The sequence below is a fragment of the Delphinapterus leucas genome, chromosome 2, assembly GCF_059928025.1.
Source record: "Delphinapterus leucas isolate spDelLeu-1000000601 "Yukka" chromosome 2, BTC_Dleu_Yukka2, whole genome shotgun sequence".
Classification (NCBI taxonomy): Eukaryota; Metazoa; Chordata; class Mammalia; order Artiodactyla; family Monodontidae; genus Delphinapterus; species Delphinapterus leucas.
Genome location: NC_143130.1, coordinates 48,407,032 through 48,422,960, shown reverse-complemented (window position 1 = coordinate 48,422,960; position 15,929 = coordinate 48,407,032). Strand labels below are relative to the sequence as shown.

Here is a 15,929-nt window from a genome sequence, read left to right as displayed (position 1 = left end):
TTTTTGTGACACCTTTTCCTGGTTTTAGTATCAGGGTGATGGTGGCTTCATATAATGAATTTGCGGATGTTTCTCCCTCTGAATTTTTTTGGAAGAGTTTGAGAAGGATTGGTGTTAGCTCTTCTCTAAATATTTGATAGAATTCACCTGTGAAGCCATCTGGTCCTGGACTTTTCTTTGCCGGAAGATTTTTAATTACAGTTTCAATTTCATTACTTGTGATTGGTCTGTTTATATTTTCTAACTCTTCCTGGCTCCATCTTGGAAAATTGTAACTTTCTAAGAATTTGTCCATTTCTTCGTGGTTTTCCATTTTATTGGCATATAGTTGTTTGTAGTCGTCTCTTATAATCCTTTGTATTTCTGTGTGCCAGTTGTGTTTTCTCCTTTTTCATTTCTAATTTTATTGATTTGTGTCCTCTCCCTTTTTTTCCTTGATGGGTCTGGCTAAGGGTTTATCAATTTTGTTTATCTTCTCAAAGAACCAGCTTTTAGTTTTATTGATCTTTGCTATTGTTTCCTACATTTTTTTTCATTTATTTCTGATCTGATCTTTATGATTTCTTTCCTTCTACTGACTTGGAATTTTTTTTGTTCTTCTTTCTCTAGTTGCTTTAGGTGTAGTGTTAGATTGTTTATTTGAGATTTTTCTTGTTTCTTGATGTGAGATTGAATTCCTATAAACTTCCCTTTTAGAACTGCTTTTGCTGCATTCCATAGGTTTTGGGTTGTCATGTTTTCATTGTCATTTGTTTCTATTTATTTATTAATTTCTTCTTTGATTTCTTCAGTGATCTCTTGGTTATTTAGTAGCATACTCTTTAGCCTCCATGTATTTCTTTTTTACAGTTTTTCTTTCCTGTAATTGATTTCCACTGTGGTCCAAAAAGATGCTTGATATGATTTCAATTTTCTTAAATTTTCCGAGGCTTGAGTTGTGACCCAAGATGTGACCTATCCTAGAGAATGTTCCATGTGCACTTGAGGAGAAAGTGTATTCTGCCCCTTTCGGGTGGAATGTTTTATAAATTATCAATTAAATCTATCAGGTCTATTGTGTCATTTAAAGCTGTGTTTTCTCATTTATTTTCTGTTTGCATGATCTGTCCATTTGTGTAAGTGGAGTGTTAAAGTCCCCTACTATTATTGTGTTACTGTCGTTTTCCCCTTTCATGGTTGTTAGCATTTGCCTTATGTGTTGAGGTGCTCCTATGTTGGGTGCATAAACATATATAATTGTTATATCTTCTTCTTCGATTGATCCCTTGATCATTATGTAGTGTCCTTCCTTATCTCTTGTAACAGTCTTTATTTTAAAGTCTATTTTATCTGATACAAGTATTGCTACTCCAGATTTCTTTTGATCTTCATTCACATGGTATATCTTTCCCCATCCCTTCACTTTCAGTCTGTATGTGTCACTAGGTCTGAAGTGGGTCTCTTGTAGACAGCATATACACGGGTCTTGTTTTTGTAACCATTCAGCCAACCTGTGTCTTTTGGTTGGGGCGTTTAATCCATTTACATTCAAGGTTATTATTGATATGTATGTTCCTATTACCATTTTCTTAATTGTTTTGGGTTTGTTTTTGTGGGTTGTTTTCTTCTCTTGTGTTTCCTGCCTAGAGAAGTTTCTTTAGCATTTGTTGTAAAGCTGGTTTGGTGGTGCTGAATTCTCTTAGCTTTTGCTTACCTGAAAAGCTTTTGATTTCTCCATCGAATCTGAATGAGATCCTTGCTGGGTAGAGTAATCTTGGTTGTAGGTTTTTCTGTTTCCTCAGTTTAAGTATATCCTGCCACTCCCTTCTGACCTGCAGAGTTTCTGCTGAAAACTCAGCTGATAACCTTATGGGGATAACTTTGTACGTTATTTTTTGTTTTTCTCCTGCTGCTTTTAATATTTTTTCTTTGAATTTAATTTTTGTTAGTTTGATTAATATATGTCTTGGTGTGTTTCTCCTAGGGTTTATCCTGTACGTGACTCTCTGTGCTTCCTGGACTTGGGTGACAATTTCCTTTCCCATGTTAGGGAAGTTTTACACTATAATCTCTTTAAATATTTTCTCAGAACCTTTCTTTTTCTCTTCTTCTTCTGAGACTCTATAATTTGAATGTTGGTGTGTTTAGTGTTGTCCCAGAGGTCTCTGAGATTGTCTTCAATTATTTTCCTTCTTTTTTCTTTATTCTGCTCCTTGGCAGTTATTTCTACCATTTTGTCTTGCAGCTCACTTATTCATTCTTCTGCCTCAGTTATTCTGTTGTTGACTCCTTCTAGTGTATTTTTCATTTCAGTTATTGTGTTGTTCATCTCTGTTTGTTCTCTAGTTCTTCTAGATCTTTATTAAACATTTCTTGTATTTTCTCAATTGTTGCCTCCATTCTAAGATTCTGGATCATCTTTACTATCATTACTCTGAATCATTTTTCAGGTAGATTGCTTATTTCCTCTTCATTTATTTGGTCGTGTAGGTTTTTACCTTGCTCCTTCATTTGTGACATATTTTTTTGCTGTCTTATTTTTTTTTTGTTTTTTGATGGGTGGGACTGTGTTCCTGTCTTACTGGGTGTTTGGCCTAAGGCTTCCAACACTGGAGCTTATAAGTTGTTGGGTAGAGCTGGTTCTTGGTGCCAAGATGATGACCTCTGGGAGACCTCACTCTGATGAATATTCCCTGGAGTCTGAGGTTCTCTGTTAGACCAGTGGTTCAGATTTGGAGCTCCCACCACACAAGCTTCGGCCCAACCCCTGCCTGCCTCGTGAACCAAGATTCTGTAAGCTGTGCAGGGTGGCAAAAAAAAAAAGAGAGAAAAAAAAGGAGAACAATAACAAAGAGTAAAAACTACAATCAGACTAGGAAACTAACAGGTATGTTAGAAAGAGTATAAAAATAAAAATATAGATGAAACAACAACTGGAAGAGAAAACAGAACCACAATAGTAAAATAGAGGAGAAGAAAAGAAAAAGGGGAAAAAAAGGTGGAAAAGTCCTTGGCTGTGGAGGGTAGGGCCTAGGCAGAGGCAGGGTTTGGGCAGCCAGCAGGGCCTATGCTTAGGACCCACAGGGCTGGAAAAGGCTGTGGGGGGTGTGGGGGCTGGGGCTTAGGCTCAACGGAACAGAAGGGGCCCTGGCCTTTGGTCTCATAGGGTGGGGGACCCCGCCTGGGAGCCCAGCAGGCTTCCGGGGCCTGAGTGGGTAGGGCAAACACTCTCCACTCCTCTCCCGCTCCTCTGGTCCTGGAAGGCCCCTCCTGCCTGCCTCTCCTGTTCTCCCCCGGCCTCCCTCCTGTGTCCCCAGGACCAACACGGCCTGGAGGGGGCCTCTGAGGGCATAGGACTTGCCCCAAGAGCCAGGTAGACTTTCCGGGCCTATTAGGCAAGAGAAATGATCAGTGCACTCCCCCCTGATCTGAGCCCCCAAGGGTCCATCCAAGCATGGTAACCCCTCCCCCCCTCTCAGCCACCCCTCAAGGGTGCCAGAACTGTTCATCCTCCCCTTCTCCTCCCCCCTCAGTCCCCCCATGTCCAACCGGTTCCCTTGGGGATTCCTCCCGTCTCCATGGGCATCAAGGTCCCCCACCAACATCCGGCAGGCACCCTAGTTGTGGGGAGACGTGAACTCCGCGTCTTCCCACGCTGCCATGTTGACTCCACCCTCCATATTCAATTTTTATACAACGTTTTAGGAGGTTATTGATCATACAATCAAGGTATACACATTTCTTTTTCCCCACCCCCAAGATTGTTCACTTAAACTGATTACCCTGGAATATTATCTAATATACAAAATATAAGTCAGGTGTGTGTATGTGCATGTGTGTGTATACACATATTTACTACCTATCCACCAGCAAAGTAAAGCCCAACACTTGTTTTTATAAAGTTTGAACTTTCAAACCCAGCCCCACCTATTCATTTATACATTGCCTATGTACATATCTATATATATTTCTACGGCTAATTTCATGCTACAACACCAGAGTTGAGTAGTTACCACAGAGAGAGATCTATGGCTCACAAAGCTGGACTTATTCATTACCAGGTCCTTTACAGAAAATGTTTGCAACCTTGGTATAATGAACTTTTCTTACCATATTCAGTAATATTTCCTTACTGACCTTCCATAATTGTTTTCATTACCATTAGCAGTAGATACTTTAAAAGATTAACAGCACCCCCTTTACTTTGCTTAGTAGTTCATAACTGACAAACACACACTCCTATTAACTTCTTATAAGGAGTCTATGGGCTGTCATTAGTAATTTACAATGTACAAATTGGGAGCCAGAGCTAAGAGGCTAGATGGTTGCCAAAGAGAAGCAAGAGAGTTAGCCCTTCATCTGAGTCCTGGGTATCCACTCTTCACTGAACCACAACTGTGCCCAAAACCAGAAGAATGCAAAAGCAGGACACCTCATCTGACATACAGGCAGGCAGCTCTGCACAGTAGTAGACAAAACGCTGGAGTCACAAAGACCTGGATTTGAATTCCACTTCTGCTACTTCTTGGCTCTGTGTCCTTGAAAAGTTTACTTACTTAAAGTTCACGACCATGGGAACATCTCTAAAAGGGGCAAAAAAATATCCTTGTAAGTTATTAGGAGAAAAATTCATTCATTCAAAGATATCTACTGCGTACCTTCTTTGGGTCGGACACTGCACAAGGCTCTTTGTATAAAGAGTGAGCCCAATAGATGTGGTCCAGTGAGATGACATTTACATTGCACTTTGCAGAGTTTCTTACACATAACCTCTCAGAGTGCTACTGGATTGGTGTTGCCACTATTATTTTTATTATTATGAGGACAGTGGATGAGTTTGGGAAGACTGGAGAAAACAACTCAGTGAAGGTGGTCAGCAACCCAAGTCCCTCCCTTCATTCTGACCATCCCTTCCTCACTGACACTGTTATGATGACAGATAGACAATCAAGGTATAACATATCTCAGGACAGTGCTGTCTTCCCCTCTCCACACAGCTTATCAACCTGTGCCCACTTCCTCCACAGTTCCGATCCGAGGCAAACCCACTTATTGCTATTCCCGGTGTTCACAGCAGGTACAGCAAGCACCACTATATGCTATTGATTCTTCCCGCCCCGCCTGTGAGCAACACAGCACCAAGCCCATAGGGTTCCTTTGAAACTGCTCATCCAGCACCCTGGGTAGTTGTTATGGTAGCAGAGTTGCCTGGCAGGATGGGAAAGCCCATGTGATACATCCTCAGAAGTAACTGACACCTCCTACCATCCTCTCCAGTCACACTGCTTTCCTGCTCTTCCTGACAAATACCAGGCACACTCCTGCCTTCCTGGAACCTGCACACTGGCTGTTCTCTCCTTTAGAAATGCTTTGTCTCCAGATACGCACATGACTTGCTTCCTTGCCTCCTCTAGGACTTTGTGTAAATGTTATCTTCTCAGAAGAGATATTTCCTGACCACTGTGTTCAAAATGGTCACACCTCCACCTGAGCACTCCTCTGCTTTATTTTTCTCCATTAAATCTATCACTTTCTGAATATATCTGTAGCCCGCTGCCATCTAGAACAGGATCTCCATGAGGAAATATCCTGTTGTCTCTTTTGTTGACTGCTGTGTTCCCAGTGCCTCAGGACAGGATCAGCACGTAGTAGGTATGGGAAGGAGGGGTGGAAAAAGAAAAAAGGGGTCAATCCCATGAAGCACCCTGGGACATGGTTTACATATTTGTCTCACTGACCCCATTTATGTTGAGCAATGATTTCTGAGACAAAATAAAAATAGTAAAGAACACGTAATTGAAGTGTAGTGAAACTGATGCACTTGTTTAATTCTGAAAGCCGTAGGTTGTTTCCGCTCCTGTCTGGTTTGTCATTTTGCTTCTCTGTGGTCACTAAACTGAAGCTCTGTGGTTGCCAAGCAGTTTCTGGAACTATCCCAACAGGGTACTTCTCTAAACCACTCAACTCATCCACTTAAACTTGCACCAAAGCGAGTTGTTTAAAACTCCAACTGTCAAATAAAGTGTTAGGGAAGGATGTACCCCATTGTGGGATTACATGGATGGTGGGGCGGGGATGGTAATAATCCTTCCATTCAGGATTACTGGCTATAGACGATGATAATAAGCCATTCCATCACCATAATTATCCCTGCATTTAAAAGGGCACAGTGGACAAAGAAAACCATACATCTTCCCTGATGATCAACATTTTTTAGATTACCAGCTCTGAGTTCTCCCAACATGCATATGTGCATTTCTCTAAAGCCCTAATATACACAGTTTTATGCACAGGCTTTGGATTCAAACAGTACTGGATTTAGATCCTGGCTCTGACACTCACTAGCTGGATAATATTAGGCAAGTCATTCAACCTCCTTGGCCCTCAATTTCATGCTGAAAAGGTAATGATAAAAATAATAACGGTAATAAATACAACCATAATCATAGCAGTGAGTCCTTGTTAGACACTTGTGACTGCCATGTACTGGGCTAAGAGCATTCTATTTTGCTAGCATCATGAACTGCAACCATAACTACTCGGATTTACTCCCCAACCACTTGGGTCTTAACCTCAAAACACATCCTCTTCAGGCCTTTCCGACCACATACTCAGAGCAACCACTCCCCTCTCACCTCAACTGGTTGGTTATCTAGCACTCTCTAGAGACTGCCTCGTCGTGTTGGTCACTGTTTCCAGTACCTCATCTAATCTCAATTCCATCATCAACACTGGAGATGAGAACTAGAGGGGACTCTCTGTATTCTCTAAACACTTAACTGATTTTCCAAGGCATGAGAAAGTATCTTGCAAAACAACTACTGGGGGGGAATGCTGACAGGAGAAGGAAGTAAGAAAAAAATAGCAAGATAAGAAGAAAAGAAGGAAAAATAAGCTACTCTCCCTCTGAGTCTCCTTAATTTTAGTTTCTTCATATTGAATCTGACATTTGAGAACTCCTTCAGAACTCATCTACCCACTCAGGGCCTCCATGTATCACTACCTTCCCCAATCAAACTGAATTTCCTATGGCCCCACAGCACCTAGCAGTCAACTTCAGACACAAAGTGAATCAAAATATTTTACATAAGCAAGGTTTGCAGAAAGGCTGGGAGAAGAAGAAGATAGCTTCCAATCTGACAAGAGAGGCTGACTTCTACACAACTAACCGAATACAAGGTGGTGGTGGTGTTTGGCAGTAGGGTGAGATGCCCTAACTGCCTCCTAAGCCCCAAGTCTTGGTGATGAGACCAATGGAAGTGAAACGGTAAGACTACCTTTTGCCCACCAGAGGTGGGACATACACAGCCACCTACTGGAGACAATCTGGTTGTCAGGCAACCATGATAGGCTATCAGCCTGAGTAAAAGTGACAACATACAACTATGGTGATAGTTGTTAATAAAATGACGTGTCAACCACAAAAAGGGAGAGGTCCTGCAAGGAAGCCTAGGTAAAAGTTTGGACCTGCCCATTTGAACCCTATGGAGGGAAGAGGAAGCCTATCCCACAGGACTTTAGGAATCTCGGCTTCATTGGCAAAGCAGGTTGGCATGTGGAGATGGATGCAATGGGTCCTAGCAAACAAACTGTGTGTCAAGTTCTCATCTACAGCTCAATCCCTCCTGTGAAATGGACAGCACACCAGTGTAGAACCTACCCGTTGTCCGTTCAGCGATTCATAGAGCAATCTCCTGACTCTATGTGCCTTTTCATGTAGGCTGACTTGAGGGAGTTAACACACCTAACATGGATTTTTCAAGTATTTCCAGGCCCTGAAATAATTCTTTTTCCCAGCAAGTTAATGAAGTAGGTGTTGATTATGATCTGGCTTCCAAAGTAACTTGACAGCATTGAAACAATGAGCTATTAATGTTAAAATGAGCATTAGGGTTTATATAGTACTTAATTCTCACTAAAAATTAGTTGTGGTTGTCATTTGCAGCTTAGTCCCATGATCATTTGTTTATCATGAGTCGGTCCTCAGAGCCAGGGGGCCACTGGACAGTTAATACAGGTCTTGGAACTTGCGACCTTCTTAGGGTCTTATCCAATGACACTCTTGCCCAGCACCAATATGCCTTCACATCTCGACCTCCTCTACCTGTTCTAATCCCTTTCTCTCTACAGACTTCTACAGAAAGCAGGATGAGGTCAGCGCTCAGCAACAGTAAAGGTAGCGATGCTTGCAAATGAAGCCAGGAGGGTCATATTGACTGTAGAGTTGGGAAAAGCACCACAGAGAAGGAAGATTTCAGCTGGGCCTTGAAAGATGAGAGGAAGGAAGAAAAAAAGGGAGGAGAAGATGTAACATGGATAAATGAAAATTTCATAGAACATTAGAAGTAAAGGAAGTAAAACAGTCCAGAATGACTCACAGTTTTTTTTCCTCTTGAGCAAATAGGTGAATAATGGCGATGTTGCCAAGAAACGATGGTCTGTATTTGGGGGGAACTCCAGGTAGACAGTGAATTCTGTCATGAGACAAGGGTTCTGTGGGGTATCAAGTACAATATGAATCCAGGGCTCAAGAAAGAGTCTGGAGACATGGAAGCAACCTAAATGTCCATCGACAGATGAATGGATAAAGAAGAGTTGGTACATATATACAATGGAATATTACTCAGCCATAAAAAGGAATGAAATTGGGTCATTTGTAAAGACGTGGATGGACGTAGAGTGTCATACAGAGTGAAGTAAGCCAGAAAGAGGAAAGCAAATATTGTATATTAACTCATATATGTGGAATCTATAAAAATGTTATAGATAACCTTACTTGCAAAGCAGAGATAGAGACACAGACACAGAGATCAAATGTATGGATACCAAGGGGGAAGTGGTGGTGGGATAAATTGGGAGATTGGGACTGACATATACACACTACTATGTATAAAATAGACAACTAATGAGAACCTACTGTATAGTACAGGGAACTCTACTTAATGCTCTGTGGTGACCTAAATGGGAAGGAAATCCAAAAAAGAGGTGCTATATGTACACATACAGCTGATTCATTTTGCTATACAGTAGAAACTAACACAACATTGTAAAGCAGCTATACTCCAATAAAAATTAATTAAAAAAAAAAAAGAGAGACAGAGTCTAGAGAACCCCTTCTACCGGTGTGTCGTTTATTCTAAACCTACCTCCTCCCGTTTTGGTTTTATGGCTGGTTGGAGCACCTGCACTGACTATTCCAGTCTCCAACTGGCCTCTACATTCTCACATCCATTATTCCTCTCCCCTCACACTTAAATTTCTTCTTTGCCTCAAATTCTTTCCCCCGTAACTGTCAGCCAACACTTCATTTCCTTTGCTGACCCTGGCAGGACTAGAAAGTGACTGCAGGACATTCAGGCAATACTGCTGAAGCTCAACCTGGCACCAAGACGGCATCGGGCACTAAAACGTGAGACAAACCCCCATGGGTGCCTGAGACCACAGATGTTCCATCTCTCAGTCCCCTCTGGAAAGCTCCACACGAAATAAGTTACACCAAGGATACTGGCAAACATCTTATTAACCTCGTTGTCCCCTGGGCTTGTCACATGCCAATCCCTACCTTCTTCCTCATTTCCTCCCCCATTTCATGAAAGCCGTAGAACTCTGTTTGCTCTTCATTAGGAAGAAACAGATAAACCAGATCTGAGACAAGGACTAACCAACTCCAGAACTCACAGATGACAGGAATTCAGCAGGACTTCCATTCATTTTATTTTTTTTAATAATTTTTATTGGAGTATAGTTGCTTTACAATGTTGTGTTAGTTTCTCCTATACCGCAAAGTATATCAGCTATATGTATATATATATATATATATATATATATATATATCCCTCTTTTTTTGGATTTCCTTCTCATTTAGGTCACCACAGAGCACTGAATAGAGTTCCCTGTGTATATTTTATACATAGTAGTGTATATATGTCAGTCCCAATCTCCCAATTCATCCCACCCCCCTTCCCCCCTTGGTATCCATATGTTTGCTCTCTACATCTATGTCTCTATTTCTGCTTTGCAAATAAGTTCATCTGTACCATTTTTCTAGATTCCACATATGTGATATTATATGATATTTGTTTTTTACTTTCTGACTTACTTCACTCTGTATGACAATCTCTAGGTCCATCCATTTCTCTGCAAATGGCACAAAAACTACCATGTGACCCAGCAATCCCACTCCTGGGTATATACCCAGAGAAAACCAAAATTCAAAAAGATACATGCACCCCAATGTTCACTGCAGCACTATTTACAATAGCCAGGTCATGGAAGCAATCTAAATGTCCATAAACAGAGGAATGGATAGAGAAGATGTGGTACATATGTACAATGGAATATGACTCAGCCATAAAAAGGAACAAAATTGTGCCATTTGCAGAGACATGGAAGGATTTCCATTCATTTTAAAAATACATAAAGAACAGACTTGTGGTTGCCAAGGGGGAGGGGTTTGGGGGAGGGAAGAGGTGGGAGGTTGGGGTTAGCAGATGTAAGCTTTTATATAGAGAATGGATAAAAAACAAGGTCCTACTGTATAGTACAGAGAACTATATTCAATATCCTATAACTGAAACTATACTATACTATACTATAACTGAAACTAAACTATAACTGAAAAGAATATTTTAAAAAAGAATGTGTATATATGTACATATATATGTATAACTGAATCACTTTGCTGCACAGCAGAAATTAACGCAACACTGAAAATCAACCATGCTTCAATAAAAAAAAATTTAATTCATAGATAATAAATTCAGATTTTAAATGAGTATTCAACTTGGGCTCTACACCTGTCTAAATCTCTCTATATCTTCAGTCAATACTATATAAAAAGAGTTCCTTGATGGTATGATGAGTTTTTTCCAACAATACAAAAAAATGCTGACTTTAAATCATAAACTGAAGAGAAGTCAAAGAGAAGACACTAAGAAAAGCCCTATGAATGCACACACTGCCATCATTGATTTCTCTATTAAAAAAACATTGATGGAGCACATACCATGGGCCAGGCATGGAGCTGGGCCCTGAGCAAACACAAGTTAGACAAGACTTCCCCAGTCACACCACCTGAAAATTAACATAGCCTAGTGCAAAAGAGAAGCAAGGGAGGGGCTAACTTCTGTGCCAAGTGATGAACTGGATCCTCAGGTAGTGGGAGCAGCCCACCCAATACAGGGGGAGGGAGAGGAACAGGGGAGGAGCAGTGGGTAGGTGAGATAGTGCACCTGACCACAAGTGATCCTACAGGCCTGATGAGCTACAGCCCTGTCTCTCCATCCTCTGCAAACAGCTCACAAAGCAGATAAATGGCAATGAGGGGCCACGGAAGGCAGACTCAGTCTCAGTCTATGTCAATTATTTTTAGGGCAGGAGAAGAGAAGCAGAAGATTCTTTTTCAAGAAAGAAGTTTTTAGTTGTTGTTGTTGTTTGTTTGTTTGTTTAATGGCTGAGTTAAATCAAACTACCCAGAATAACCTAAAGGACTGCACATTCCAAGCTCTTCTGCATTTAGCTGGAGAAGAGAAAATAACCACTACCACCCATCTGCAAACCATCCATCCTCCGCCATCACATCACTGACAGCCCTCAGCACAGCCCACAGTCACTGCAGATACACGTCATGTCAGAAAGCCCTCCAGCCTTCTTCATTCAAGGCAGAGCAAAATGCTCACCACCCTTGACCACCACCCATCCACACTTCAGGCCTGTGCTTGTCATATTTCCTCACCTATCAAATCCTACTTATCCTCTGTGCCAACTTGAACACTGCCTCACACATGACAAGCCCTTGGATCCCCACATATGATCTCCTCCAACCTCTGAGCTGCCAGGAGAAAGGCTTGAATGTTTTGCACAGACAGCCAGCCCCAATTTCTCTTTGCCTCTTATGCTACAATTAATCCTATGTCCTAATAGATCACAACTTGAAGGCAGGGTCACATTCTTATCCATCTCTTATTTCCAAAAGAATCTTTATGATGCCCGAGTTAGAGTAGGCATTAAATATTTATAGTCAGCGAAACAGTTTAACAGCACTAACTTTTAAAACAACTTACTCTAACTTGAGTTTGTTAGCCTATCAAGGCCAAGAAGCCCTCCTATTTTTTTTCTGGTCAGTTAATAAGTAACAAGAAGATAAAGATTAACATTAGTATACAATTTAACATCTTACCTCCTTCATACTAAACTATGAATTAGGAACTATGTTTAAAAATTCACTTAATTTATATTTTGATTAGTGGCAAAAGATATTTCAAATTTACAAATAACAGTAAACATCATAAAAAAATGTTACAAAAACGATTTCATAAATGTTAATGGTTATGAAACAAACAGTTAAGTCATTTAATGGTTAATGGTGTCTTAACATAATAATGCTTCCGAAAGAATATGGTCTTCAAATATCCACAGTCCCACTCCCCAGTGAAATCTAAATGTATGGCATAATTAAGAGGCTTTGGTTCTAAAAATAAAATCAAGAATCCTAGTGGAATAACCAGTTTTGTCCATAATTATAACACTAACCTAGAATATAAAAAAATTAAGCCATTGCTTCAACACTGAAACCTACTTCCAGTGCCATAAATGTAAGAGTTTTTAAAAAAACTGATTGAACTGATTATCCGTATAGTTATAGTTGGTCATCTGCTGACTACATTTAAATTAAATTCATCCTAGAAATATAATATTTGCTGCATAATTATATTTGGTTATTTCTACCTTATAGAAATACTAAAGCTTTACAAAAATCACTGAATTGATAAGAATTTGCTTCCTTTAATATTTGGCTTTCTTTTCATTTTTAGAGGAGGGAAGTGAAGTTGCCCACAGGTAAGTGTGCACAGGAGCAGACACTCACGCAGGTATGTACTTGTGAAGGAGAAGAGAGTTCCAACTCTCTGGCAGTCAAAAGGAGGCACATATTCTTACGTTTCTTAGGAATGTGAATATGCATTTTTGTCTGTGGGCAGTGGAGATAGAGAGATAGAAACAGACACACATTTCAGCAAAAAGTTAAAGCTATGCTCTTGATTTCTTTGCCAGGAGATGGAAAAAGGAAAACTCATCCAACAGGCCTTTTAATGCCTTGAAGTACTCTAGGAAGGTTATTTGTAATACTTTTAAAAGACATAGAGGTCAACCCCCAAACAAATGGGAACACTTGGTGCAATCAATATTACCTTCGTTTAAATTCTTATAAATGACATCCTCTCCATGCAAGCTAACCACAAAAATAAATCCTAACCAAATTTTTCAAGGGCACTGAATACACTTTTAAAAAAAGAAAAAAGACAGACAAACAGGAAAATGCCCAGCCCTGGTCTCACCTCTGGCCCTTCTGGCGCATCCTCTCCAAGGGGAGTTTTCTGGAGCACATCAAAGATGCCATTGCTGGAAGCCCTCCTGTCCTCGGCAGGAGAGGCATAGGTCTCCTGGGAGTCTGTTTCCACTACATGGAAGTGGCCTGCTTCTTCCTGGCTCCAATCCAATTCTTCTTCAGACTGTTTCAAAGAGCTACTGCTACTTTTGGGAACGATCCCTGCCGTCGACAGGCTGCTAGGCACCGAGGTGTAGGGCAACTGGGGCCGGGAGTAAGGCCGCCCCTCGGGGGCCAAGGTCTCAGCCTCCAGGAGGTCAGGGACGGAGAAGCTGAGGTGACGGTCCAGACAATGCCTGGCCCGTAAGTCCAGGGGTTTGTCTGAGTTCTTTTTTACCTTCCTCTTGCTCAGGTTGATTAACAAAGGCCTGGTCCGCTGTTTTAAAGAGTCCCAGACAGAAGGTTTATCCAGATCCATGGCTGCATGAAGACCCAGGAAGCTCACTCTGGAAAAGAGTGCGTCTCTACAGGCCCTTCCTAGGAAACAGAAGACAAAAAGAAAGAACATGAAGCTGCTGTCAGGGCACATCAAAGTGGAAAACATGACTCAAGAATCTTACCCTTCCATTAAGTGATCAAGATCGAAACATTTGACTGGTAACATCTACAAATATCAGGAAAAGCATTCTTATGGGACTGAATTTTTAAGATCTTTTTATCAGAGTAGTTACAGAAAAGTTAAAGCAATGAATGCATGAAACTATAAGGTTGACACAAAAAATGTGACATTAAAAGACGGTTTTCTGAGTTTGGCTTATTTCACTCATTGCACTCCAGGTCCATCTTTGTTGCTGCAAATGACAGAATTTCCTTCTTTTTATGACTAACTAATATCCCACTGTATATACCACATTTTCTTTATCTATTCATGCTTCAATGGCCATCTAGGGTTTTTTTCCAAATTTTGGCTACTGTGAATAATGCTGCAGTGAAAAGGGATGCAGATATCTCTTGGAGATACCGATTTCATTTCCTTTGAATATATACCCAGAAATGGGATAGCTGGTTTAATTCTAGTTTTTCGTTGTTTAAGGAACTTCCATATTGTCTTCCATAATAACTAGACCAATGTATATTTCCACCAACAGTGCGTAAATGTTCCCTACTCGCCACACCCTCGCCAACACTCATCTCTTTGTCTTTTTTATTTTTATAATCACCATGTATTTTTGAAATTTGCTAAGAGAGTAGATCTCAGGTGTTCTCAGCACACACACACACACATAAAAATGGTAAGTTTATGAGGTGATGGAGATATTAATTAACTTGATTGTGGTACTCATTTTGTAACGTATATTAAATTGACCGCTGTATACCTTAAATATATGCAATTTTTGTTTGTCAATTATACCTTATTAAACCTTGAAAAAAAACAGGAATAAAAATAAAAAGTAAATAAGAAGGCTTCTTTCTTCTCTCCTCTCAAGAGAAAGCAGAGCAAAAGACATTTACTAGAAAAATAACAGCATCTTTTAACCAGTATGTTCAAGGGACTCCCTTTCTATGTCTCTAAACCCAGAGTCAGCAAACAATTTCAGTACAAGGCCAGTTAGTAAATATTGTAGACTTTGAGGGTGAGATGGTGGTCAAACTACTGAACTCTGTTGTTGTGACGCCAAAGGAAACATAGATAATACCAAAATGAAAGAGTGTACCTGTGTTCCAATAAAACTTTTTTTATAAAAAGAGGCAGCAGACTGTAGTTTGTCAATCCTGCTTTAAGCTTATCATCTTCCCTTCTAGAGTTAAGTGTGCACTTTGAAGGACAAACAACTGCTCATATCAACTAGGATTCCATCTAGTATCTTTAAAATTTATATTAAAATAAGAGTGAGAGGTCTGCCCTTATTCCAGTGTACCAGATCAGAAGAACTGGCAAAACCTCTATAATGGAAATCTTAAGAAAAGCCACCTTCAGAGCTGCAGCTTGAGAATGAAAGATTTAGAGAAAATGTTTCCCACAAACAGTTGGGTGTGAGTGATAGGAATGCTTCACAGACAAATATGATACATTATGGTGAATGCCATGCAAGAAAGGAAGTAATTTAAGATATAACAAGGCGGACGCATTAGGAATCAGATTAAAATCAAATTTGGAGCAATAACCCTTATTCTCTGTGTCAAGTGCCTCAGAATAAATCTTTCCAATATGAAAAAGTACAGTGTGGTCAAGTCACTCTAATTTGGCCTGTACTCATATTGCCACGTTTGGCTGAGGACAACAAAGACCAAGAGCCATGGCAAAAAGCATTTTCAAAAATCAAGGACTTCATGCATTTGTACCCAGCCCAGGATATTTAGTCATTGGGAAGTCACTGCCTTCTGAAGATCAGGACAATATGACTCTACAGCTCTTGCCTGTTGACCATTAGCATCCCAGGATGAACTTGTTATCTTCAGTAGGCAACGCGGAGATGAATGGATTCTAGAGACAGACTCCACAGGTTGGAATTTTACTTTTTTATGTTCTACTTTGGGGTACTATCACACTAAGTCTCACTTTTTTCACCTATCCACTGGGGATTGTATCACCTAGTTTATAGACAAAATGAGATAAAGTGTTAAG

General features: G+C 40.4%; 1 protein-coding gene across 15 annotated transcripts in view; it reads right to left on the bottom strand.

Moving 5' to 3' along the window:
* The window catches only part of MCTP2 (multiple C2 and transmembrane domain containing 2), a 250,502-nt gene that overhangs the window by 176,278 nt on the left and 58,295 nt on the right, over positions 1–15,929 (bottom strand). For all 15 annotated transcript variants that reach the window (XR_016392018.1, XM_022598922.3, XM_022598920.3 and 12 more), the window contains one exon: positions 13,314–13,840. Coding sequence is in view for 14 of the 15 variants with exons in the window: in XM_022598922.3 (XP_022454630.2) it covers positions 13,314–13,781 (468 nt within the window). In the remaining variant the exon portion in view is untranslated. The remainder of the gene's footprint in view (positions 1–13,313; positions 13,841–15,929) is intronic.